Source organism: Spinacia oleracea, chromosome 3 (genome assembly GCF_020520425.1).
Source record: "Spinacia oleracea cultivar Varoflay chromosome 3, BTI_SOV_V1, whole genome shotgun sequence".
NCBI classification, from domain to species: domain Eukaryota; kingdom Viridiplantae; phylum Streptophyta; class Magnoliopsida; order Caryophyllales; family Amaranthaceae; genus Spinacia; species Spinacia oleracea.
Window position 1 is genome coordinate 155,784,119 of NC_079489.1, and position 27,073 is coordinate 155,811,191.

Sequence of the window (27,073 nt, forward strand, 5' to 3'; positions counted from 1 at the left end):
TTCTTCTTTTGATTATTTCTTTCCCTTATCATTCGTAAGAAGGTGCACCGTACACCCAGGTGTATTTTGATCTCCTGTCACACTTCTCGATTGCATTTAAAATAAGGACTTTGATCAGACTTTAACCTTCACAATTTCTTGCTTCAATACTTGTACACTCTGATACTCTCAGTTAAAAAGATTCGATCCCAAAACCTTTGGCTTACTTTGTTTAATTAGTTGGTTACTTTAAGTTGCTTCTTAACTAATGCGGGCCTATGCGACTATAGTTATCCACTTATCCTATCAAACACTACAAAATTATGCATCAATTAGAGATGGATTTTGAGACGGATATAATAAACGTCTCAAACTTGAGACGAGTTACTAAAACTTGGTCTCTAAATTAAAATTGAGATGAAATTGTACATAGTGTTTCAAAAATTCCGTCTCAAGTTTGTAATGGATTCGCAAAAATTCCGTCTCAATTTTTTTTTGAGACACCCTCTATAGAGACGCCCTATTTATATCTCAAATCCGTCTCTAAGCATCATTTTGAGACGGATTTGGACTATATAGAGACGAAATTCCTCGTCTCTATAAAATGATTATTTTGTAGTGAAAGTATCAATGTTTTCAATTTCATTTATTAATTAATGTCCTAATCAAGTTTTAACTTTTTGTTTTTTCTTTGAAGAATTTTTCAAATAAGAGTAATATAATGACAATTAATAATCAGTCATTAAAAAGCAATTACTCAAAGGACTTATGAGCACTTGATCAGCATTATATGATTCCTCCTCCCGCAAATTAACATCTCTAACATTAATTACATTCCCCTAATTAAGACGAGGTATACATTGAAAAGGTCATTAATTAACTAGTTTAATTCTTATCCAAACTATTTCCTTTCTTCTTTGTTGGGGTTGAGAGAGCTACTAAGGGTAAATGATGTTGATGGAATTTGGTCCCCCGTGAGGCAATAAAACGTACTCCCTCCTTTTCGGAATATTCGCGTCATTTTGACTGGACACGCTTGCTAATACACAACTTTGACCACCAATATATTTAACTACATACTGTAAAAACTTATAAATACTAATATTTTGAAAATATATATTAAGATGAAGCCAACAATAGATTATATACTAACATTTATTTTTATATATTAGAAATGAAATAGGATCAAGGTTAATTATGTGAATAGTGTCAAAAGTAAAATAGTGTGAGTATCCGTGGAGGGAGTAGTAGTTTACTTAGTTTACAAATAAAATCCTATATCAGAATATGCCTTTGATCAGTTAAGCCCCCTTCGAACAACACCGTACAGAGATCTTGCTTTCGTTATTGTGAACTAGGGTTAGCTATTTGACCCTATTTTCTAGGCCTTTTACGCATCCGTTTAGAACGTATTATATAAATTCTTTAGGTCATAACCTAGTTGTATTCTGTAATCCATATTCCTCAAGATTAATACAATACTATTTTCGATCCTCTCATTTTCTTGTGGACGTAGCTAACACATTGTTAGTGATCTCCATCCTATTTATGTGTGTTCTTAATTATCTTTCTTGCTCCCGTTATAACAACCCAATACTTCATAAGCTTCTACATTAGTCAGCCTATATCGACCCTTAAAGGGTCAATAACAATGACTTAAACTCACTAATATCCACTTTTCAACGATAAAACATACTCATAAGACAAATGATTTACCATTTTACCAACTGGGTTTGAGATGATGGTGATAGATTTGGACATACAAGTATCAACATCCAAACCATGTACTACTACTGTCTCGATCATCACCTAATATGAAAGGGATTAGAGCAAGCAACAGATCAAGTGTGCAGCAAATTCATTAATTTTGTCAAAAATTTATACAGATCGGATCAGATCAGATCGGATCGAACTGAGTAAAAAAACAAAAGAGGGTGCTACATTCTTGTAATAGTTGTCGATTACAGACACAACATTAAGCAGATCAAGAAGATTAATGAAAAGGCAACAGATTGAATTATACTCATATATATAGACATAATCATATTGTGTGTCTGTATATGTATATATATAAGTATGTATACAGACATAATCATATTGTGTGTCTGAAACTCTGTATGTAGCAGAAGCCTAATCTGTATATGTTCTGAATGCTTAACAAACGGGGGATATGATATAGATTATAGAATCAGCCCCAACCACAACGTACTCTTTCTTATGCATCCAACTGCATTTATGATTTTACGTGGCCCATTTTAAGGTCCCCCCTACCTATCCCTTTTGACAAGTTAACGTGATTTGGGTTGGCAGGTTAGACACTTTGAAAGTAACGGGAAATTATAACGAGTAATGAACTGTTAATCTTATGGTTGGAAGGTGGAAAGGTAAACCCTGCTTGGTTTTGTATTTGTGCATGTACAAAGAACTATGTAGTATTTAGGTCCTGTTCTTCTGAATTTTGTTTGGCTGAACTGAACTTAATGGAGCTGAACTGAATTGAACTGAATTGAATGGAGTTGAACTAGATTGAATGAACTGACTGAATGGAGCTGAACTGAATGAATGATTTGATCATATGAAGATCTTCCACCAGTGCCATTTGGGATAGGCCCTGATAGTGATAAGTACTTAAAAGTTATATTAATTATACAAGGTAAATATACTATAAATTGCGGGTGGTATATTGATTTATGCATTTATATTTAGTAAGACGTTGAAGTTTCAACTTTTACCCCCTTATACAATTTTGGCCAAGGTCCGATATCGATTATATGGATAAGACGTATCATAATATCACATGGTACGAAGATGTAATTTAGTACGTAGAGAAAGCTAGAAAGAAAAATAATGAAAAGCAATCAAATTAAATGATTCTCAATTATATGAAAAACATTAAAACAATCAAATAGCCGTACTACCAAATCAATCTACACTTCGGTTGTGTTCATTACTGAAAAATACTGAGAACTGAATGCAAATATGAGCGATTGATTTTAAAGTGGAACCTCATTTTATACTAAGGTCTCGTTCGGTATTGTTTTTTATTTCTAATTTTCTTATTTTTTACAAAACTAAAAAACAAATTATGTAAATCACAAGACGTAGTTTCCATCAGTTTTTTGTTGTCAGCTTTTAAAAGCAACATGATTACTATAACCATGGAAATTTTTTGTTCATGATTCAATCAAAATCATACGACTTTAAAACCAAAAACTGAAAACTTACGGTAACACCGAACGAATCCTTAATAAGTACTTATTTTTCACTCCATCATTATACTATTGATATTAAGAGGAGTATTTATGATTCGATATTTTTTTTTTAATAACATAAAATAATACTCTGTATTTCGTAATACATGTCCATGATTATTGAATAATAGAGTAATTAATTAAGGAGGTGTTAATATTGGGACCTAAAAATGCATGCGAAATACATGCATGCCCACAACAATATATAGGATACACTAGAGTAATAAATATGCATGGCCTAAACCCCCAAAAAGAAACCCTACTCTCTCGATCAAATGTACAACCAAGTCTCTTTATTTCTCTCTCATCCCGTGATTGTTGGGGTGCCTTATTGCTTCCTTATTGTAGACATGCCTTTTTTTTTATAATTATAGGCACTTCCCTTTTTTTTTCCCTCCTTTTTCTTAGTGAACAACTTTCATACTCCCTCCGTCCCGGAATACTCGATCCGGTTTGACTGGCACAGAGTTTAAGGGACTTGAATTGACTTATTTAATTTAATAGGTAGTAGTTGATAGTGGGGTATTATTTTAATGTAGTTAGTGGGAGGTGGGTTAAGAGGTGGGATTGGGGGAGAATAGGGGTTGAATTTTTAATTATTTTTTGTATGGAGTAGGGGGTAGGTGGGTTAATAGGGGTGGAGTGAGAAATAATATGATATTGTTAGAATATTTCCATTTTTAGAAACAGGTCAAGTATTAAGGGACGACCCGATAAGAAAAACATGTCAAGTATTCCGGGACGGAGGGAGTAAATCTCACTTGTAGTCTTGTACAATACTTTATTCTATTCACCTTATTCTTATTACTCATTAGATCAGAGTAAACAAAACATATCAAATCAGATAAAAAACAAAAAGCATTCACATAATATTCAGACCAGATTATACCATACCAATTAGACCATAAACTAAAAAACCATATCAAATCAGGTGAAGTGAACAAAGCCGTAAAGTCCACTCTTGAGGAATTGGGAGTTCATCTAAAGGGGCTCTATTTGATTTGGTAGAAAACATTTGCAGTGAAAATGAATTTCCATGGATAATGTTTTTCAGTAAAAGATACCATTACAAATTAATTTTACGTTGTTTGGATACTTAGTTCCTTACAAGAACAACTATAGTAAAAAATGAAAGTAGATGGGTAAGGGTGGATGGGAAGAGACAAGTAAGTAATAAAATTGGCTTTCCTTCTTTTCAAATGGAAATGTTTTCAATCCATTTTCATCATTGAAAATTATTTTACACTTTGTCAAAACAAACTAAAAATTATTGAAAAGAGGAAAATAATTTCTCAACGATAATATTTTACACCAAATCCAACACTCCCAAAATGTCAAAAAAAAAAACTATTTTAAAATATAATAACATTTACAATGTTAATATATTATGAGTTGTCGTACATGTTTTCTTGATAAATGAAGTGCACAATAAGTGCATTTAAATCTAGTACATGATTTCACTAGATAACAAGAATGATCATACTGAATCAGTTAGTCAGTCTGATAGTCAATCATATCTAATTACACAGGTCTACACTTGAACCACTCTCATACATTTCGAAGCTGATATGACTTGAATTGTTACCTATTTATCACGATACGAACCACACTAACTCCACCAACTTGTGCTGGTTAATTTAAACCTATGATAGATTGATAGACATATTGTATTGAGTAGCTTAAATGATAGAAGTACTAGTGGTATATTTTACTTGTAATAATGGACTGACAAAGGCTAGACAAGAATGAATAGGTTGCGACTTTTTTTTAAGTTATTTACAAATGTACATCACTTCATTTATTCACCTTTCTTTCTTTCTTTCTTTCATTCTTTATTCTTCTTCCTTTTATATATGCTTGCAATTGCCGACTTGTTTCGTTTCACAATTTCTATGAAACTTTCTCCATTTTTATTGTACGATAAAGAGAGATGCAACAACTCAAAGTATGTTTCTAACAATCAAAGAAACTTGTTACGGAGTACAAATCTTACAACTTCTATTACATAACTTATAGCAAGAGCGCGTTAAGGGACGTCCAAACCATTTTTAAACAACGCGTTAAGTTTCAAAAGGTACGATTTCATTCTATGTTATGAAATCTATTCTAATATTTAATAGCAGAGAAGTTTGCATAAAATTTAGAGTGCCACGTGTCCTGAAAACATCTTTCTATTTTATTTTATTTAAATTTTATGTCATATCTTTCTTCACTTTCATGTCTTTTCACCACCAAAAATAATTCATGCCCCTTCATCTCTAATAAATTTCATGCCCCATTATCTTTTAATTTTTCATTAATTTCAAGTAACATAGCAGTTTATATTACTATCTGAGTATCTTCACTGTTTTTTTAGTGAAACGTGAAATGAAATGAAATACGATTACAATTTTTTATGATTTGAAAAATTTAAACTCACTTTAAAACATAACAAAAACCGTACATGATAACGAATCGATACTAGTTTAATTTATTACTCTACTAAACGTTTAATTTAGCTTCAAAAATCTTCGCAACTGATCAAGTGATCATCGTTGTGTTTAGGGAACTTGATTTTGATTTTTGACACTTCACTTAATTGGTATTGGCAAACCTCTTGTAAGAGAATAAAAAAATAAATTATAATCTACTCACATAAGATGTGCGCCAAAATCACTTCCTTACGTTCATATTAGAAACTATTCTATTGGACTTATTTTGACTGAACATATATTATCTGAACTTATTTTATCTGAAAAAAAACTTATTTTGTCTGAAATAAACTTATTTGTGTGTTAAAATGTCTAAAAAAACTTATTTTTGCTGAATTTATATTATCTGGACTTATTTTATCTGAAATAAGTCAAAATCATACCACACGCCTGCCAACACACAAACCCCTTCCTCACCCCCTCCCCCAAAAATCATACTATCGAATTGTTAGACAATAAACTCCAAATACATGGTTAATTATCTAAGTAGGTTTTATTTAAAACCGTCTTATATTCTAGGACTGCTGACATCACTTAACTATTAACAAGAAAACCATTAGGCTTAATACAAAAATTATAATTGTTAACTCAAAACTATAGCTATAAAAATGAAATCATAACTATTTATTGAACCCCCCTAGCTAAACCAATACTCCGTATTATCTTTCACAATCAAGTAGGCTCATAATAGTTACAAGATGCATGCTTTGTAATTCAATTCTATCGGATCGGGAAGTACTTGAAATATCCCTCCGAACATTATAAAAGATGAATGTTAGGATTCTTTTAAGACTTGATTCAAAAAATAACTACCATTCTATCACACTGTCTTACACTTATCTAATTGTTAGATCGTGTCTAATAGTGTACAAGGTGGATAGTAAATGGATGACATGATATGGTGTTTAAAAGTTAAATGAGCACCAGACGGTATGTTACTATTACAAACTTTTATATAAGACGGTCTTATACAAAAGACCGCATAAAGTGTCATATAAGTTAAGCAATGGAATCAACTAGTTAAGCAATGTAACTAATTAGTTAAGCATTAGAACAAATTAGTTAAACAATGAAACCAATTAGTTAAACACTGAAACTAATTAGTTAAACAATGAGACCAATTAGTTAAGCAATGAAAATGGTATTTCCGGTAAGGCGGTCTTACATAGAAGTTGTCGTTTTACTATACCTTTTATTCAAAAAAAATATAAAGATTGATTTAACAAGTTGAATATGGAGATTGCAAAAGATAAATGTAAAAAGTACACAAATCATTGACAAGGCCTTATTTTCAGTTTTTGGTTTTGAAAGTCATATGATTTTATTGAATCATGAACCGAAAATACAGTCACACCTATACTAATCATGTTGATTTTGACAACTGACAACAAAAAACTGAAAACTACTTTTCTTGATTTTCATGTTTTAGTTTTTAGTTTTGTGAAAAATAGAAAACTGAAATAAGAAATGATACCGAATAGACCGTTAAGGTTTAATTAGAATTTAGGAGAACAATTATGACATGAGCTTGCTAAAAAAAAGGATTCCAATTTCCAAAAGAGTATACATAACTCAAGTTAATAGTGTAAACACACAAAGTACACACCCCAATAATTAAATAATTAATTAATTAAAAAATAATTAGAATAGGATATATGTAAACAATTCAAGATTATGGCATAACAAAGTCTCCTTAGATGCCTTGCGAGATTAAAGTGTTCTTAGCTAGTTAGCTTGGTTCGACTTTTAGTTAAATATAGTTAAACCTTGATTAATTCTAAGCTAATTAATATCTCAAATTATCATTAATTAAGCTACTAGTATTATATAAAAGGAGATAGAAAATAGCATGTTGTTACTCTACTCTTCCTCCATTCCAATTTAGTTTTCACTAATGTTACTAATCAAAGTACATTTACACTATTAATATTCGTATTATTAATTTCGAACAGGAGTAATTGCATTTACTCATCTTGACCATTACCACCTTTTAAAGCAAGGAGTACTTAGTTATGTCATTTGCTAATCGACCACTTTTGAATAAGACCGCCTTATAGAAAAACCACTTTGATTGTTTAACTAATTGGTTCTAATGTTTAACTAATGTGGTGTACCATTGCTTAATTAATTGGTTTTGTTGCTTAACTAATTACGTAGTAGTTTTATTGCTTAACTAATTGATTTACGTACTTAATTAATGAGTTACAGTGCTTAAAATAATTAGTTACATTGCTTATATGATACCAATGTGATTTTTTGTGTAAGACCGTCTCATATAAAAGTTTGCATTTGTTAATTGCTATGCAAAAGAGTAGAGAAGGTACAAGATTTTATTTTACTTTTTGTGTAGAAAGAGCCACAGATGGAACTCCGTACTGTACTAAGTAAAACCCTACGAAATTATCTGTATACCGTATTAGAGACGGAAACTATACGCATCTCAAACTTGAGATGGATTACTATTTCGGTCTCAAATCCCCGTCTATAATCAACATCCTGATACAGAACTGAACTAATTACAGACGAAATTCTTCATCTCTATAGACTGATTTTTTTTTCTTTTGTAGTGGACATAATTCCATCACAACTCACAAGTACATCACCGGTATCACCCCTTGACTTTAACCAACTAAACTACGATAACGCATTATTCCGTATACCGCATGTTTAAGAACACCTCTGTAGGAACACCCTATTTCAATCTCAAATCCGTCTATAATCAACATTCTGATACATATTTACTTATTTAGACTAATTAAAGACAGAATTTTTCATCTTTATAAACTAAATTTAGTAATATTAATCCAATTTTTGGGCGATTTTCTTTTATTAATCCCACCTACGACATATTTTTTAATAATCCCACCTTTACTACCCAACGACTTTTATTGGGCTTAAGTGATCGATAACCGGTGAAAAAATCAACGAGATGGTGATGCATTGATGATGATGACTGAATATATCGAGAGAGAGTACTACCACATAGGGACATATTACCGCCTACAACAGGTTTATGACTTGTTAGGCCCAATAAAAGTCGTAGGGTAGTAAAAGTGGGATTATTAAAAAATATGTCGTAGGTGGGCTTAATAAAAGAAAATCGGCCAAAGATTGGATTAATTTTACCAAATTTTCCTTTTCTTTTTTATAATAGACCAAATTCCATCACAAGTACTCCGTACATCACCATTCACCGGTATCACCCCTTGACTTTAACCAACTAAAGTACGATAACTCATTATTCCGTATACTAAGTCCATATGATAAGAAAATAAGTAAAAATGATGATAAGAAAATAAGTAAAAATGATGAGATGCATAGAAGGCAGTGCAAACATACACAGGAAAAAGAAAGCTGCAGTGCTCGAAGTAAAAATCCTCACTTCAAAATCCGGCAAGAATACGGGTAAGCTGGAAAAAAAGAACTTCAAATTTCAAAATACCATGAAAAAACAAATCTCTAAATTAGTCGATTAACCTTAATGATCTCATTTGACCAATTTTTGTGTGAGTTTTTTCATCAAAAATGAAGCAAGTAAAACGAGACAGATAAAGTACCAAGGTAATAAAGGTTCATGGCTATATAGAACCATCTTGAAAAAAATCTTTTTCTCAAGACACAATTTTAATCGCTTACCCTTGAAATCAAACTTTGTTAAGCAACATTTAGGCTCCAATCTATTCGACTTATTTTGATTGAACTTACATTATCTGAACTTAACTGAATTGATCTTAATTTATTTTATCTGAAATAAATTTATTTGTGTGTGAAAAGTCTGAAGAAAAAAAAAACTTATTTTTTCTGAACTTATTAATCGCTTACCCTTGATATTAAACATTTGCTAAACAACATTGTAAATCAAATAAACGGAACGAAAATGTTGGAATAGGGAATTAAACATATAACAGATTAACAGGACATGTTTAAAGGAGAGAGTAGCTACTAACACACACACACACACACACATTATCTTAGAATGATCTTGGTTTAGGGGCTATTGTATCGAGTACTTTTCAACTCCGGCTAATGATATTGTATGCCCTTTCTTAGCTCTCTTACGGTAGTTTTCTTTTTGTGTGAGAATGAGATAGACAATACAAATTACAAACAGGGGAAAGGAGATTCGATTCTGAGATCTATCATACATGTACCGTAACACAGACTCTATTAACCGCTATGTCAAAACCTCATTAATTAGTGCTCTCATACGATATGGATTTACTCCCATAATTAATATCTCAATGTTACCTAACCTTTATATTTTACTAGTGAGTTGTAAAATGATTTCCCAAGTAAAATAGAGCAAGTCCTTTGTGATGAGAGTTAAGACTTTCTTCCCATACTAGAGCTAAGAAAAGACATACAATAACGAGGGCGGAGAGGCGGCATGCTGTGATGTGTGAGCAAACACATCAAAGCGCAAAACATGCACCATTTCTATAAAAAAAAAGTATCATTCATTAAAAAAAATGTACCATTTCGTTAAACAGAGTACCATTTCGATAAAAACATGTACCATTTCGTTAAAAATAGTATCATTCATTAAAAACAAAGTATCATTTCGATTAAAACATGTACCATTTCATTGAATTTTTGTGTTGTTATATTTTTGTAAAAACATAATAGACCGCAATTTTTACTTCCTCACGATAACAATAACCGGAGTTAAAAAGTACTGGATATAATAACGCCTAAACCAAACCGGCCTCATGCTACAATACTTAGAGGAGTTGACATATTAGAGTAATGTATTTAATCCATCATTAATAAGGAGTACTTGATCCAAAGATCGAGTAAATGATGATAGGGAAGACAATAACAATTCCAAGTTAAAAGTCAACTTTGAAACTCAAAGAACAAAGAAAGCTACTTCTCCCTAAATCGTTATCCTACGTAACTCCCTAGCTATGTAACTATGTAAATATATACGCGCAATAGATGTACCTCCTCCGTCTCTAAAAAATATAAACAAATAATTACGTAACAAAATCAACACTTTCGTACATTCTTTTATTATTATTATTATTATTATTATTATTATTATTATTATTACTCTACTGAACTAGTAATTATCACAGGTTAGTCAGCTCAGCTACTATGTTAGTACTACATGACTCCCTAACTATGTAACTATGTAAGTATATGAGCGCAATAGATGTACCTCCTCCGTCTCTAAAAGATGTAAGTAATTACAGAACAAAATTAACACTTCGTACATTATTATTATTATTATTACTCTACTGAACTAGTAACTATCACAGATTGGTCAGTTCAGCTACTACGTTACTACTACTTCAGTATACAAGTATTAGGTACTTCTTTTATTCATAAAACAAACAACCAACCATGGGAAATAACAATTTGCTAAAAAAACAAAAAGCTCCTCAAATTTCTTAACAACAAATAATTAACACAACCCATATATTATAATCTAATCTCCTTCCCTCTATTCAAATCAATGGAAGAAGAGATCAAACTATCAAAGGATATAAATAATATTATGTATATTCTTTTTTCTTTTTTCTTTTTACCTTGATTTTTAAGGTCTTGGGTTGGGATAAAATGGCGTACCCGGTGGCAAGTAAGTGTTGAGAGGAAGCGGGTAGAATGACGGGTCTAAATTATACCCGATTGTCGGCCCACCTACAGAGGTGGTGGTGGTGGTACCCCTTGCAGCCGAAGAGCTTTCTCCTCCTCCTCCACCACCACCACCACCGTAGTTAGGCGGAGTTGGAGTTGGATTACTACCTTGTCGAGGTTGATCAGGGCCTTGATCATATAAAATCCCTTTGAAAACATGCCCTCCTATATTCACCGCCGTCTGATACGCGTACTCGTCCTCTGTGTCGTCGACTCCGCTCACCCTTACGCACCGGAACACCGCCGACGAGCTCACTTCCGCCGGAAAATTCCCCACTTCCATTCCTACTGTCATAAAAACACAATTCAATCAGTTCCAGGTAATTAGGTTTAATTTACAGAAGCTTTTTTTTTATGTTAATTAATTAATACAGATTTGCATACACCCTGATTAATTAAAGAATGTAGCACCAATGATTCATAGGTAGATTTTCATTATTATGCTATAGTGAAATAGAAAAACAAAAGAAACACAGACACAGAGGAGATAAAAAGAAATGGGGAAAAGCTCAAAAAACAATATAATCAACCCTCCTCTTCTTTCTTGTCAATCTATTCGTCAGGAATACTAAACAACAGTATCACCAAAAGTATAAACAACAACCACTGTTTTACTTACAACAATTACAGTATTGTTATATTTTTCACGCATAAAATCTAGATCATATGCTAAGATTGACACGCATATATAACATTTTTCTGGGAATACATGAAAAAAAAAAAAAAAAAAAAAACAGAAAGAGAAAGAGAAAGATTCTTTCCCTAGGTTTTTTTTTTTTTTTTTTTTTTTAATTTTACCTGTGTTATTTGTATTAGTAGTACCACTAAAGGGCAGTTGAGTGCACACCAATGAGGAAGTAGAACAATTCTCTCTTCTACTCCTCTTCGGTGTCACTCCCAAATACTGCTGCTGCTGATGCTGATGCTGTTGCTCCTCCTGCTGTGGTGGTTGCTGCGGTGGAGGATCCGGATGTTGAACAAGTTTGTGGTGGCGTTCGCGACGGATAGTAGCCGGAATCCAAGTACTCTTAACATGAGTAGTACAATCATATCCACGGCTCTTACAACAAGTTCTACATCTCATGTAAACACAATCCTTTTTCGCTTGGTTTCCGCAGTCTTGGCAGCTGATATTTCCACCACCACTACCACTCCCACTCCCACTACCGCCGCCGCCACCGCCACCGCTACTACTACTTATTCTCATCATCATCAAATTATACCTATTATTATTATTACTATTGTTGTTGGCGTCAACAGATCTCGCACTCTCATAAGGAAGTTGTTGCCATAACTCTGAAGAAGGGATTATTTGTTCATTTCTGTAAGTTATGTTGTTGTTGTCGTTGATTTCTCTTCCATTTTCGGTTCCAGTTCCTAATGAGAAAAACCCAGACATGATTTTCTCTCTCCTGAACTCAAATTGAAGAGGACACACTCCATAACCTCCTCAAAAAAAAATAAAAAAAAAATAAAGGGCAATTTGGAGGGGATAACTAAACTGATAAGGGTATGTACCCTAGAAATAAAGGGATGTTTGTTTTGTTATTTGTTTGTTTGTGAGAAAAATAACAAGAGAAAAATACAATAATCAATAATGAAGTAAAGAAGAAGAAGAAAGAAAGAGAGCAGAGTCTGCTAATCAGGAAACATTAAGAGAGAGAGAGAATGAATGAGACATTTTAGGTCTGCAACGCCGCCATGGCCACCTTCCCAACAATTTCTTTAAATTCTTCTTTCTTTATTTATCTCTCTCTTTTTTTTTCTACTTCTTCATCTTTTACTGCTACTGCTACAAGGAGTACTCTCTCTTTCTCTTTCTCTTTCTTCTTAAAGCTGATCCAATTCCATTTTTATTTGATTTTTTTTTATTTTTGTTTAATTATTATTACTAGTGATTTTTTTTATTTGTTTGGAATTTTTGTTGGGGGATAAAGGTGAGGATGGTAATGGTTAGATTTTGCAGACTCTATATCTGACCCACCTCAATTTCATTAATTCTTAAATGAATCTTGTTTATATTAAATTTATTGTGGACCATGTTTATAAAAGTTAATAACTTGATTTTAATTTATTTTGACGTGTTTGTTAGAATTATTATGAAAAAAATATCCAATATTTACATAATCTGTGTTGTTTATTTTTTATGATATATGATTTAGGAAAAACATATTCACGTGTGATCTTGTTAGATCCGTCTTAATGTATATTTTGCAAAAATCATTTTTTTCAATGTAATTTTACTTATCGGTAATTAAATATATTAATTGTTCAAGATATGCATGGGCAAGCATGAAAAACAAAGGGTTACAACTAAAAAAAAATCGGAGGAAGTATGATTTTAATTCACCATTCTCTTTTAAAAAAAATAGGGTTACTTTGATTTTAAAAAATAGTTATTATATCTAAGAAAATTGGTGATTTGTCATAGTCACTATATGGCCAATAAATATCACTATGTATGAGAAAAAGGGTGTTAGAGTAAATAATTGGTTTTAGATCCACAATAATATTACTGTGCACCATGTCCATGCAAGAATAACCCCCTCTATTTATTTTTGAAGTCGGATATGAACTTGGATTATATTTATAGGATTTATGTCTGATTATTCTGCCTCCGGTCGAATAGAATCGAATTTGTAATATATTTTTTTAATTATTATTACTAGTGATATTATTCATTTGTATGGATTTTGGATTTTTTTTTTCGGGGAGATAAAAGTGGAGATGGTAAAGGTTCGGAAATTCGGATCGGGTTAGATTTTGCAAAATTTATATTCGATTCGCCTCTATTCAAAATTTGGATTTTTAAGTCAAATACGGACCTCGTTATATTTATTGGATTTGTGTCAGATTATTTTGCCTCAGGCTAGATTTTGATTATTTTAGAACTTTAAATCATGAAAAAAAAAGATTTTAACATCTTAATAAATTTGTTGATGTGGATGCCAACTAGACTAGTTGGTAAATTCTTGAGTGGTGGTACCCAAGACCTAGAATCGAATCTCGTCTACATCATTTGTCGCATTGCTCTTTACGACTCTCTCAATACCAAAATATATACTTCCTCGGATTTTAATACTCGCAACGTTTATGATTTCTACATTATTCACATATTATATTTTGATCATTGTTAGTGATTTATACGTAAGGTAAAACATAGTTATGTGAGATCTTGTTAGATTCGTTTTAATGTGTATTTTCAAAATATTACTTTTTTATAATTTTTGCTTAAAGATAATTAAAAATATTAATGATCAAAGTTGTGCATTGGCATGCGTGAAAATGACAAACTTTACAAGTAAAAATGAACGGAGGAAATATATTTGTTGATGATGTGTCTGTAGTAATCGGATCAGATTTTCACTTTTTCGGATTCAGGTCGAATATTTTTCATGTGATCGGATCAGATTCGAATCGAATTATGAGGGCCATCCTTGGATAGAAAGGGCCAAAGGAAGAATGGATGGTGTTTGGAATTCCATGTTTATCTATCTCAATATCTAGTCTAGGTACTATTTGCATGCTTCAATCTAACGGTGTTGGTTCTGCCACGAGTTTGATGAACCTGCTTTTTGCTACCTTGCCAATTTGCCATACCTCTTGCACCCAATTAACTCCCAACTTCAACTTTAATATCACACTCCTTTTAATGAAAATTGGTCTTCTACTCCCTCCGTCTCTTTTTGTTTTTTACGTTTTTCTTTTTGGGTATTTCAAAATGTTCTTTACATTTCCTTTTATATTATTACATAAATGACTTATTTTCTATCAAAATTTATGTCCAATTATTATTTTAACCAATTAAATTCAATGGATCATTTAATCTCTCACACTTTTCAATTAGGATATTAAATTTTTCTCATTTTCCAATATCAGAATTTTGATAAAAGTGAAAACATTATAAATAAACGTAATTATCTTGTTTAAATAAAAAAATTTGAGGAATCCGATGCAAATTAATTAATCGTTAAAACGCGTGAAAAATGTCAAACGCAAAAAACAAAAAGAGACGTAGGGAGTAGTTATCAAAAAAATTAATAAATGTTGAAACTAGTTTATTAATACATGCAATAGAAACAAAATTAAGTATCGGTGTCTTTATAACTATTTCTAATTAATTAACTAATTTTACTTCCAAAAAATTTGGTTAATCAACATAAATGGTTGTTTAGGAAATCAATTCGTGGATTATGGACCATGGTGCACAATGAGAATGGTGTACCTAAAAAAATATATGTGCACATGTAAAGAACATGGCATATTGATAAGAGAACACGTGACATATTATTTTTTTTTTATTTTTTTTTGAGAGAAACATATTATTCAATTTTTTGTTATCAAAGTAAATACGGAGTAATAAAATTATTTAACATTTTATTAAATACAAAATAAATAAATATATTCATGTTGTTTTTACGTAATCTAATGTTCTTTTAGATACTTTGTTTAATAATGTGCACCATGGTCCACCTTATAAATTGCGGTTTGAAAATAAAGAGTTTATTAAGGTATATTAGGGTATGACCATTTGAAAACGTTAATATGAGCCTTTGGTTATGAGATGTATGGGAGAGAATTTTGCAATGAAAAAACTAGTTTTGAAAAAGCTCGATCAATAATTGAAGTTTTACATTAGAGGTTTGAACAAGTTGGTGTAAAATGACAACTTTTGTCCTAATATTGTCTAAGATTACAACAGTTAAAAACTATATATATCACTTTTATATGTCAGTATCTTTAATACTCCCTCCGTATTTAAATAGGAGTCACATATGGCAGGACATGGGTATTAAAGAAAAAGTTGAACGAAATAAAATAATAAAGCAAATGGGGTTAGGGTAAATATTTTAACAAGTAAAACAAATGGAGACCATTAAATTTGGAGAGGTGGGAAGTGTTGGGTTTCTGATATTAATTGTTTAATGTGGTGATGGGACATAAGGTATATTAGAGGAAAAATTGATATAATCGGTCTCAACTATGACCGATTTACTTTAAAATGTCTCAACCTTTGATTATCTTAGAGTGGTCCCAACTATAGTGAGTCATTCCAAAAATGGTCCCTTAGTTAAAATTAAGTGATATATAACTTAAGTAAGGCTCATATCTCTCATGCAATAATCATATTTTTTTAATTAAATGAAGTTAATGTGATAGTATGATATGCTTAAATCAACTCAATTAAAAGTTTAATTAAGCTAAAGGACCATTCTAGGAAAACACACCTCAAAGATGAGACCACTCTAGAATAAGGAAATTTTGGTAAAAATAATCCAACCTTTGGCCGCTCTGCCATTAACAGTACCACTTATCGAATAATTCTAAATAATCTGACCTTTGCCAAGTGTCTTCAATTAACAGGCCATTTTACCAGTGACCTGATGAAACTTGTCAACGAATCAATGTTGACTTGTTTTCCCTCCTAAACCCAATTACTCACTCAACCGTACAATCCAACCTTTATCTCTTTCTTCTCTCTCCAACTCTCCTCTATACTCTGAAACGTCGCCATGGTTAAGGAAGCTTGAACAAGAGGCATTTAGTGAAATTGGGAAGCAGCAAATGGGGAGAACAACAAGAAGAACAACGCCATAACTGAGAATTGAAGCAGATTTCGCGAAATTGTAAGTCCCAGAAACCCTAAAATGCGAATTTCAAATATTTAAAACTTTTTCTGTAATTTCTTGCAATCAGTATGTTTATTGTAGTTAATTGGTATGTTGTGTTAATTTTGAGTTTAATTTTTGAGTTTGATTTTGTGATTTCGCCATTGTTTTTGCGATTTTGCCTCGATTTTTTTTTTGTGAATTTTTTTGCGAATTGAATGTTGTGGTTATTTGGTTGTATTTGAATGAGTTGTTGTATTTGGTAATATTGATTAAATATGAACTATAATTGGTAGGTAAAAATGAGTGTGGATAAAACTGTGACTTTGAAGTTTTTTCATGGAGGGTTGTTTAAGGAGCAGAAGAATGGGGTAGTTTATCTAGGAGGAAAGATTAGGACTTTTGAAGTTGATCTTGATGAGCTATGTTGGTTTTGGCTTGTTGATTTAGCAAAGAAATGTGGGGAGGGAAGTTACCAAAAAATTGAACAAGTATTTTACTTGGTTCCCGGGAAGAACATGAATAATGGTTTAAGAAGGGTGTATAGTGATACAGAGGTATTGGAGATGACTGCTTTTGCCAAAAAGAACAGATGCATTGATTTATATGTGTTACATGGTGTAGACACACCAGTTGTTCTTCCAATTGATCCTGCTGAGCTGCAAGCTGCTCTTGAGAAAGTTCACCCACCAAAAACAACCACCCCTCCTCCACCAAAAACAGCCACCTCTCCTCCACCAAAAACAACCACCTCTGAACCCAAATAGCCACCACTCCACCTGCAAAGAAAGGCAGATTCAAAAAGTTAACTCCAAGAAAATTTCAACCCCAAAGAAGCAGCCCCAGGTTTAAAAAGGTCATTAATGATCAAAGTGGGCTCCACAAAGATTCTGCTGCTGCTGAGTCACAAGACAATGTTGTCCAACAAGAAGCTGACTCAACAAGCATGACACAACCACCATTAAGTCAAACACAGTCACAATCTCAACCACAAAACCCTAACAAAGCAGACAATTTCTCAACCCAGCTCCCAACTGAAACACAAACTGAAACACATCCAACCTTTACTGAAACCCAACCCCCAACTGAAACACAAACTCAAACAAATCCAGATCTACACAGCCAAGCTAGGTACCAATCAACTGAAGTTCCAGAGGATTATAGTTGGTATGATGAGAGGCCAAAAAGTCCTCTGAAATGGGATGATTTAATTGCCACTTCATGTTCAGACACAGAAGTAGATTCAGATCCAGACTACTCAAGTGAAGGTGAAGTTGGTGAGGAGGGATACCAACATAGGTTTGCAGATGAGTGTGAAGATTTTGAAGAAGATGTAGAAGAGTTGGATGATGAGCTTGCTGGTGAAGGATCCAATGATGATGATGATGAAGCTAGATCAGTAAGACAGAGGGTAAAGAATTGTCAGACCAGGTTGTTTGACCTTGCACAGCAGTTGCAAAAGGAGGCTGCTGAAGGGAATCTTGGTGAGAAACCACCAAAACCTGCTGCTGCTACAGAGGGGGGGCCATCAAATAGTGAGTTTGTGAGTGATTATAAAGATAGTGATGATGACATTCACACTCCACCTGACAGTGGAGAAGAAGATTTAGACAGAGGGATAAAGAAGAGAAGGAGGAGTGTTCTTGTGAGTGCAAACACTAATTTTAGGGTGTTTAAGTGGGTTGTTGGTCAGAGATTTGCAACAAGGGCTGATTTCAAGGATGTTGTGGCAAAGTATGCCATACATCAAGGGAGAAACTTGGCCATTGCTGACAGTAACAAGAGCAGGGCACAAAGACTAGGGGTTAGATGTATAGATGGATGTGCATTCAAGTTGTATGCATCTTGGGATTCTAGAAGGGCTACATATATTGTAAGGACTGCAATGGACAACCACACTTGTCATAGGAACATGAAGAAGAATAGGCAGTTGAAAACTACATGGTTGGCAAAGTAGTTGCTTGAGGTGTTTAAGTTGAGACCACATTGGCCAGCTGCTGAGATTGTTGAGACAGTGAGGAGGGGTTATAAGATGGTGATCAGCAGGGACTTTGCTTATAAAGTCAAATACAATGCCCACAAACTACTACATGGGTCAATGAAGGATCACTACAAGAAGGTGGAGAGGTATATGGCTGCTTTGAAAGCTACCAGTCCAGGTATCATACTGGATTTGGCAGTGATGCAAGCAAAAACCCACCTATATTCCAGAGGTTGTTCACATGCTTTGAGGGGCTTCATAAAGGGTGGCAGTTAGGTTGTAGGAAAGTCATATGTGTTGATGCATGCTTCTTGAAGACCTTCCTGGGTGGGCAGTTGCTGTCAGCTGTTGGGAGAGATGGGAATGAGCAAATGTATCCCATTGCTTGGGCTATAGTGGAAGGGGAGAACAACAATTCATGGGAGTGGTTCTTCAAACGTCTATAGGCTGCTCTGAATTTGGGAGAAGGTGAAGGACTTGCTGTAATTTCTGATGAGCATCTGGTATGTACATCCCAATTCACAATACTTTAGTAATTAAGTTTTGTTTACTCATGTTGGACCTGGGTACGTATTCAAGTGTTGGACTCGGAAACGGGTCCAAGACTTGGACTCGGGAACGGGTTCAAGACTTGGACTCGGGAACAGGTCCAAGTCTTTTCTTTTTCTTTGCTTTATACTTTAGTTTTCTATTCTTATACACCACTTCTGCATTTCCCTTTCTGTTTCCAATTTATGTTTCCAATTTATGTTTCCAATTTATGTTTCCTATTTCTGTTTCCTTTTTCTATTTCCTTAAATGCTTGGGCTTCTGTTCTGAATGGTTGTGTTATGGCTGGTTTAGGGTATTTTGCATGTTGTTCCTGCAGTCCTTCCCAAAGCTGAACACAGACACTGTGCCATGCATATTTTTGCCTTATGGCACAAGGCTTTTAGGGGAGATGAATTTAAGCTTCAGTTCTGGAAAATTGCTAAAGCCTACAACATGGAAGATTACAATGATGCATTAGATGAGCTTGAACAGATTGATCCAGCTGCTATTGTGGCTTTCAATAGGTATAACCCTAAGGTTTTTTGTAGAGCATTTATGAACACCTCAATGATGAGTGATGCAATTACAAATAACATGGCAGAAACCTTTAACGGTTATATCATAAATGCAAGAACCAAACATCTAATTTATATGTTGGAGGACATTAGGTCTGCCTTGATGCAAAGGATTGTTCTGAAAAGGCAGGAGATGGAGAAATCTAAGTCTGTAGTTTGTCCTAGGATTCAGGCTAAATTAGAGTTGGAGAAAGAGAAGGCTACAAATTGTGATGTGTTGCCATCGGGGGATAATCTGTTCCAAGTTAGGTATTATCTAGATAGCTTGACTGTTAATTTAGAGGCTAGGACATGTAGTTGCAAGAAGTGGGATATTTATGGTTATCCTTGTTGCCATGCCGTTGCTTGTATTTATTTCCAACATAAAGAAGCTGAGGACTTTGTGGATGAATGGTTTAAGAGAGATGTGTATTTGAAGGGTTATTCGGGTATAATTCCACCTTGTGATGGTGAGAGGTACTGGCCTAGGATTGAGAGTAACTTGGACCCTCCACCCATCAAAATTGGTCCAGGACGGCCTAGGAGAAATAGAAGGAAAGATCCATTTGAAGACCCGAAGAGGCCGGGAAAGTTAACAAGGCATGGCATGGAGATGACCTGCAACACTTGTCAAACCAAGGGCCACAACAAGAGGAGGTTCCCTAACAGAGATGCTCAACCAGCTCATCCACAAGAACCACCTGCCAAGATGGCAAGGGGAAGGCCTAGGAAGGATGGTCTGCCACCCCAACAAACACATGTTGTTGCTGCTACAGCCACTGCCACACAACAATCAACAACTGGCCACCATGAAGCTACTGCTCAACCTACACAGCTAGGCAGAGGTAGAAGGATGATTAGAGGTAGAGGAAGCAAGTCTAGGGGCAGAGGAGCTGATGGTGGGAGAGGTGGGAGAGGTGGGAGAGGTGGGAGAACAACTTGTTCAAGGGAAGGCACCAGTAGCAGCAGAGGTGGGAGAGGTGCAGGAGAAGGAACATCAAGCAGGGGAAGAGGCAACAATAGGGGAAGAGGTAGACCAAAAAAGGTAAGCGTCCCGTACTTGATTTTTTTAGATTCTTGAATATATTTTAAGTTCGATAAATTGTGAACTTAACTTCATTTTTTGTTTTCTGTTTGCAGGTGCCACAAGGGTTTGGTAATGACATCGAAACCGATTGAACATTCTTGTATTATGTTTGTAATCAGGTGCCTCTGTTATTTTGTGTGGATGCATGTAAGGCAATATCATGCCACTTATTTTGCTTAAAAACTTGTCTGAATTGATGTTATGTAAGGCGATGCCTCTTATTTTGGACAATCATTTGTTCGGGTGAATGTAAGGCGATGCCTCTTATTTAAGGCAAGTTATGTAAGGCGATGCCTCTTATTTTGTTAAACAATTGTCCGGATGAATGTAAGGCAATGCCTCATATTTAGGTCATGTAATGCAAGACAAGGTGTTGAATGATGAATTTAAGCATTTGTTAGTTTGGTTGCACAATAGCCTTTTTTTGATGAATTACACATAGTTATAAATACAACACAATAACTTGAAACACGCATAAACATGTCGTGTCATTCCAAAATGCATAGTGAAATACAATGTAACCCAAGTACATCCAACGCAATAAACATACAAACTAACATACTTCTTTCCTTGACAACAATCGATCACGTGATTTCAAAACCCGTCCCCCGTACTTTAAACAACAATAGCGCGCCTACTTAATTATCCATCAACCTAAACTCTTCCCACTTCATCTATCTCAATAACATGGCCAAAACAGCAAATATAAGCCATGAGAATATCAAAATGAGAGACAAATTCTTCTCATTCCTGGTACAATTCATCACTTCAATGCGCATATGACATAATTCGTTCTTCATCTCCTGCACATCCTCTTCTAGATTTTCCTTCTTCGTTTTCAATTTCTTAATTTTTTCCTCCAACAAACTCTTCTCGTGTTCCAACTCAATAATTTGAGTGTCCTTCTCTAGCAGCTTCATATGGACATCATCACCACAATCCACCGTCGACGGCTCACCACACATCCACCTAAAAAACTTGCAAGCTCGCTCATCCTAATTAAGAAACAATAATGAAATTAGTTTAATTAAAAACCAGCAAATAGCGAAAATTAAAAACGAATTTAAAGAGGACAGCTAGCAATTACAGGCTAGTATGAACACCCAACGAATTTCAACCCCGTGTTGGCCCTTGCTTTGCCGTTCGAACAACCGCTTCAATGTTGTGGTAACACTTCATCCCGCGAACCGAATTGGAAGAAGATAACCCTGAAGATGTTGCTTTGAATCCAACCATTAACAAAGTTTGAGAGATAAGAGAAGAAAGAAAAAAAAATGGGGATGAATTGAACAAAAGAGGAAGACAGAGGAGGAGAACCAGGGGAAGGGGAGGGGGTTTTAATAGGCAGGGATGGGATATAAACTACCAACGGCTAATTGAAGAGAATACCGCCACATCACCACCTTCATCTGTTTCAGCAGGTCAGAAATTAAAATGGCCTGTTAATTGAAGACACTTGGCAAATGTCAGATTATTTAGAATTATTCGATAAGTGGTACTGTTAATGGCAGAGCGGCCAAAGGTTGGATTATTTTTACCAAATTTTTCCTAGAATAATCCAAAGTTGGGATCTTTTAAAGTGAAGTGACCATAGTTGGGACTGTCAGTATCAGTTTTTTCGTAAATTAGATATACGAAATATTGGCCCTGTTTGGTGATTAGCGGTTAGGTGTAGCGGATTGAATTAGCAGTTTTAACTAGCTGGTTGAATTAGCAGTTTTGACTAGCTGATTGGATTAGCAGTTTGTATAAAAGTGTTTGGTAAATAACTGTTAGCTGCTAGCGGTTTGAGTATACAAAAAGACAAATAAGGACATTGTCTTATTGTATTGTTAAATTTAAAAGTAAAAATTGTTAATATAATACATATACATGTAATAATGTATATATTGGTATATCTGGAAATAATTAAACAATATTTGCAAAAATAATGTGTACATATTTGTGCAAATAAATAAATAAATAAATAATACTCTCTTACTCATATCTAAAATAAAATTGTGAGATCAACTTTATATCTAGTTTGTATATTAATTTTGTATTGATGTCACGTTCGTTTATGAATTAATCTAATTCACTAATTATGAGGTTGAAATGGAATAGTGAGCAAGGACAAATGCATAACAAAAATGTTCAAAACAAATTATCTCTAATTATAATGTTACAAACAACTAATGACGTAAAAGAAATTACAATAACTTGTATATTCAAACAAATAAACCAAATGCTTAAGAAATACGACATAGGCGTGTAGATCATCTACTTGCCATCAAATTAGTAGTAATGTCAAAATTACATGTACATGGATTATTTGACAATCTATTACTATATATATATATATATATATATATATATATATATACATACTAAAAGACACACCAGAAATGACACGTGTCATGTCCTGGTGAATCCTTAGTATTTTTTTATTTTTTTTGCCGAAAAGATGTCACCATATTTTAAAGAATCTTATTGTAATACCCCGAATTTTTAAAACTCGATTAATTATGCTTAATTATTTTTATTTAATTTAAAAACGTTTTAAATCCTAATTTCGAACTTTATTTTAATTAATGAAGTTTTAATTCGCTTGAATTTTTAATGTTGTTACACGAATTACTATTTTTTTTAGATTTTAAAATTTCGTATTTACCAGCTTAACGACCTTTTTAAATCTTAAAATTTTCGGATTTTTAATAATTTCGGAACGTTCTTATTTTATTCAAAAATTTAATTTATTTTTCGTTAACGATATTATATATATATATATATATATATTTTTTTTTTCGAAACTTAGTTTTGATTAACCATTTTTATTCCAATTAATTTCCTAATTAAATAATAGAGATCAATTTTCTGAATTTTTGCCTAAATAATTGAAATTACGAAAATGCCCTTGAAGAGCAAAATTCCATTTCACTTCTTCTCCCTTGCTCTCCACGTACAAAGCAAGAAGGAGCATTTTTCTTCCTTTCTTCCTTTCCCTTGAAATCAGTCCATGTTCATGCCTTGGCCTCCAAGGTCTTCACTCTTCTTCTTCACTCTACTTTTCATTATAAACAACCATTTTCTTTCCATTTTTCTAAATCAAAAATCAGTTATCAAAAATGGAAATCACCCCTCCCTTGCTTCCTTTGTTCGAACCGCCACCACCACCAACGACCACTGCAACCACCGACTACCACCACCTCTGCCTGCTGTCTATCACCTTCGTCCCACACCACTCAACCACCTCTGTCCCCGCCCAGAACTCATCGGAAACCACCCCTCAAACCTCCCCTGCCCCTCGCCTCTTTCTCCCCTGCCGCACCACCGTACCGCAGCCACCACCACTTCCAGCCACCGTCCACCATCACCACCCTGCACCCTAATCTCCGTCGCCCAAAAACCCCAGGTGCTCCGCCCTTACCGCCGCCCAGAGCAGCCCGAAAAATACCCCCTCCCCTGTTTTTTTTCCCCTGTTTCGCGCGACCTCCCTCTCCCCTTTCCTTGTTTCTCCGCCGCCGCGGAGCCCCACCATCACCGTCGCCTCCGGCGCGGTTTGCGCTGCTGCACCGCCCAGCTCAGGCGGCCACCCTCCCCTCCTCTCCTCTCCTCTCTCCTTCCTTTTGCGTTGCTTCCCCTGTTCCTTCGAGCCTCCCCTGCTTCGAGCCTCAGTTTCGAAAAGAAACGAGTTCCAGTGATTGGAACTTTGTTTCTTTTATTCCTCAAATTGAGCCCAACCCTTTTGTTTTGGCCCAATATCCCAAAGTAAGCTCTATTCTTTTATTTAAAAACCCATGTTAATATTTCATGAAAATCAATTATTATTTACTTTAATTATATAAATTTTAAATGATAATATCAGATTTATATTTTGATTGAAATTTGATTTAAATAATATATTTTCGTTAAATTATGAAATTAGATAATATTTATGTAAATCGATTTATGAAATTTTGATTGAAATCTTGTTTAATAATATTTTCAATAATTTATAAAAATATATTTTTATTAAATTCATTACTTCAAAATTCACTATCTATAAATTTATTAATAGTTTTAAATTATTTATCGTTTTAGCTACTAATTCAATAATTCGATATTTTGAAAGAAATTGGACTCGGGGCTCAGGAAGGACGATCCATCGGACAGGAAGTATAAAAACTGCGGTTGAGGTAACGGTTATTGCTAGTACCCGCATTCCCTTCGAAATGTATTTATGAATGATGTTATGAATAATTGATGTTTTATAATGATGTTTTATGAATTGCGGGATTACAAGTATGATTTGATTGAATTGTTTTACGATAATGCAGCTTTATGCAAAGTATCGATTTAATGAATTATTATTCCTGAAAGAAATGATTTTATGAAATAACGAGATTTAATGGTTTATTGAACCACCCTGAATGATTGAGATTTTCCTGATTAATGTTCTATTGAAAGAAATGTAAACATAATAAATGAAAGTATAAGAACTGGTCAAGTTCCCCTAATATGGAACCAAGGTTCCCCCTGATAAGAAGCACTGGCTTCCCCTGATATGGAACCAAGGTTCCCCCTGATAAGAAGCGCTGGCTTCCCCTGATATAGAACCAAGGTTCCCCCTGATAAGAAGCACTGGCTTCCCCTGATATGGAACCAAGGTTCCCCCTGAAATGAAGCACTGGCTTCCCCTGTTATGGAGCATTGACTCCCCCTGTTATGAAGCACTGGCTTCCCCTGTTCGTAGGAGACGTCCTACCATGTTTTCCTGTAAAGTCATGACGACCAGAATAATACTGTTAAAAGGAAAAAGATTAATGAAATGATGTTCCTGAAATAATGTTCCTGAAATGATATTCCTGAAACGATGTTTCTGAAATGACGTTTCTAAAATTATGTTTTTGAAATGATGATGCTTCTGAAACGATGATTTATTAAATGTTTGACTATATTCTATTCTCCCTGTTTATTAAATAAAATGAATTGAAATGATGTTACGATGCTAGGGTAACTTGTTACTGAGTCTTCGGCTCACCGTTTTGTTTTCCGTTTTAGGTGCTGTTGGGGACCACGGAAACGAGTAGTGGCGAGGATTTCACTATTACCAAGTTCACCTAAGTTATTGTTAAGTTGTAACAAGTTTCAGTAAAGATTCGAGATTAAGTTATGTACTTTGATTAAGGATTTGAGAAGGATGATTATGTGAATTTTGGAGTTTAATAGCTTATGATTGATAGTTGCCTTGTAATTTCCAAGAGGGAGTTACGGCGGGTAATGTCCCGACCGAATTAGGTTAATTCCGCTGCTAAGTATTCTTTAATAAGTGATTTAAAGGTCGGGGTGTTACACTTATCATTCCTTTTATTTTTGATAGAAAATCATTCCTTATCTAATTTATCTTTTATCAATTTTTTTTTATTTATAATGCATGTTATAAAATATCCTTATATTATATATTTTTTTCAAAATATACTAATATAGCAACATACATCTTTTGACTACGCAATATTATTTTTTTACAATTTATTTCTGAACAATCAATCAATAATTACACTGCTTTATTTTAAAATAATACCAAAAATATTACGTGTTCCTTTTTTGCGAGAATATTTGTGGCACATTTTTAATTATCAAGATCAATAACTATAACTATCAATCAATCCATCAATTACTACTCCCTCCGTATTTATTTAAGAGATACACTTGGCCGGGCACGGGTATTAAGAAAAAGAATTGAATGAAATAAAGTAATAAAACAAGTGGGGTTGAAAAGATATTTTAATAAGAAAAACAAGTGGGGACCATGTAATTTTAAGGAGTGGGATGTTGGGGTGGGGTGTTGATATATTATTTAATTAGATGGTGGGGTTATAAGTTATTAAAAATGGCAAGTGTATCTCTTAAATAAATACGGTCGGAAAAGGCAAATGTATCTCTTAAATAAATACGGAGGGAGTATATACTTAGAGACAAGCAAAATTCCCTCAAAAAAATCACTTACTTTAT

The 27,073-nt window shown here is 33.8% G+C and overlaps 2 protein-coding genes across 3 annotated transcripts; one reads left to right on the top strand and one right to left on the bottom strand.

Moving 5' to 3' along the window:
• Positions 1–4,805: 4,805 nt before the first annotated feature.
• Positions 4,806–21,487, top strand: LOC130470590 (uncharacterized). Its single transcript, XM_056841005.1, has 4 exons — positions 4,806–5,304; positions 14,723–16,968; positions 19,775–21,061; positions 21,157–21,487. Exons 3-4 carry the CDS (start codon positions 19,832–19,834, stop codon positions 21,193–21,195), a joined length of 1,269 nt encoding a protein of 422 aa, XP_056696983.1. The 5' UTR covers positions 4,806–5,304; positions 14,723–16,968; positions 19,775–19,831; the 3' UTR covers positions 21,196–21,487.
• LOC110789196 (protein SHI RELATED SEQUENCE 1) lies at positions 10,891–13,300 on the bottom strand. 2 transcript variants are annotated; one of them, XM_021993844.2, is made up of 2 exons: positions 12,140–13,300; positions 10,891–11,626 (listed from the first exon to the last, which is right to left on the bottom strand). In XM_021993844.2, the coding sequence occupies exons 1-2, from the start codon at positions 12,738–12,740 to the stop codon at positions 11,241–11,243; spliced, it is 987 nt and encodes a 328-aa protein (XP_021849536.2). In that variant the 5' UTR covers positions 12,741–13,300; the 3' UTR covers positions 10,891–11,240. The 2 variants fall into 2 exon arrangements, with proteins under 2 accessions (XP_021849536.2, XP_021849535.2); XM_021993843.2 differs by having other exon boundaries at positions 10,891–11,629.
• Positions 21,488–27,073: the final 5,586 nt, after the last annotated feature.

Excerpts from the sequence above, each read along its gene's own strand:
- LOC110789196 (XM_021993843.2), bottom strand. The coding sequence starts at position 12,740 with ATGTCTGGGTTTTTCTCATTAGGAACTGGAACCGAAAATGGAAGAGAA. Across the intron at positions 11,630-12,139 it reads TACTAATACAAATAACACAG|TAGGAATGGAAGTGGGGAAT; the intron begins GTAAAATTAAAA and ends TTTTTATGACAG.
- LOC130470590 (XM_056841005.1), top strand. The coding sequence starts at position 19,832 with ATGCATATTTTTGCCTTATGGCACAAGGCTTTTAGGGGAGATGAATTT. Across the intron at positions 21,062-21,156 it reads GAAGAGGTAGACCAAAAAAG|GTGCCACAAGGGTTTGGTAA; the intron begins GTAAGCGTCCCG and ends TTCTGTTTGCAG.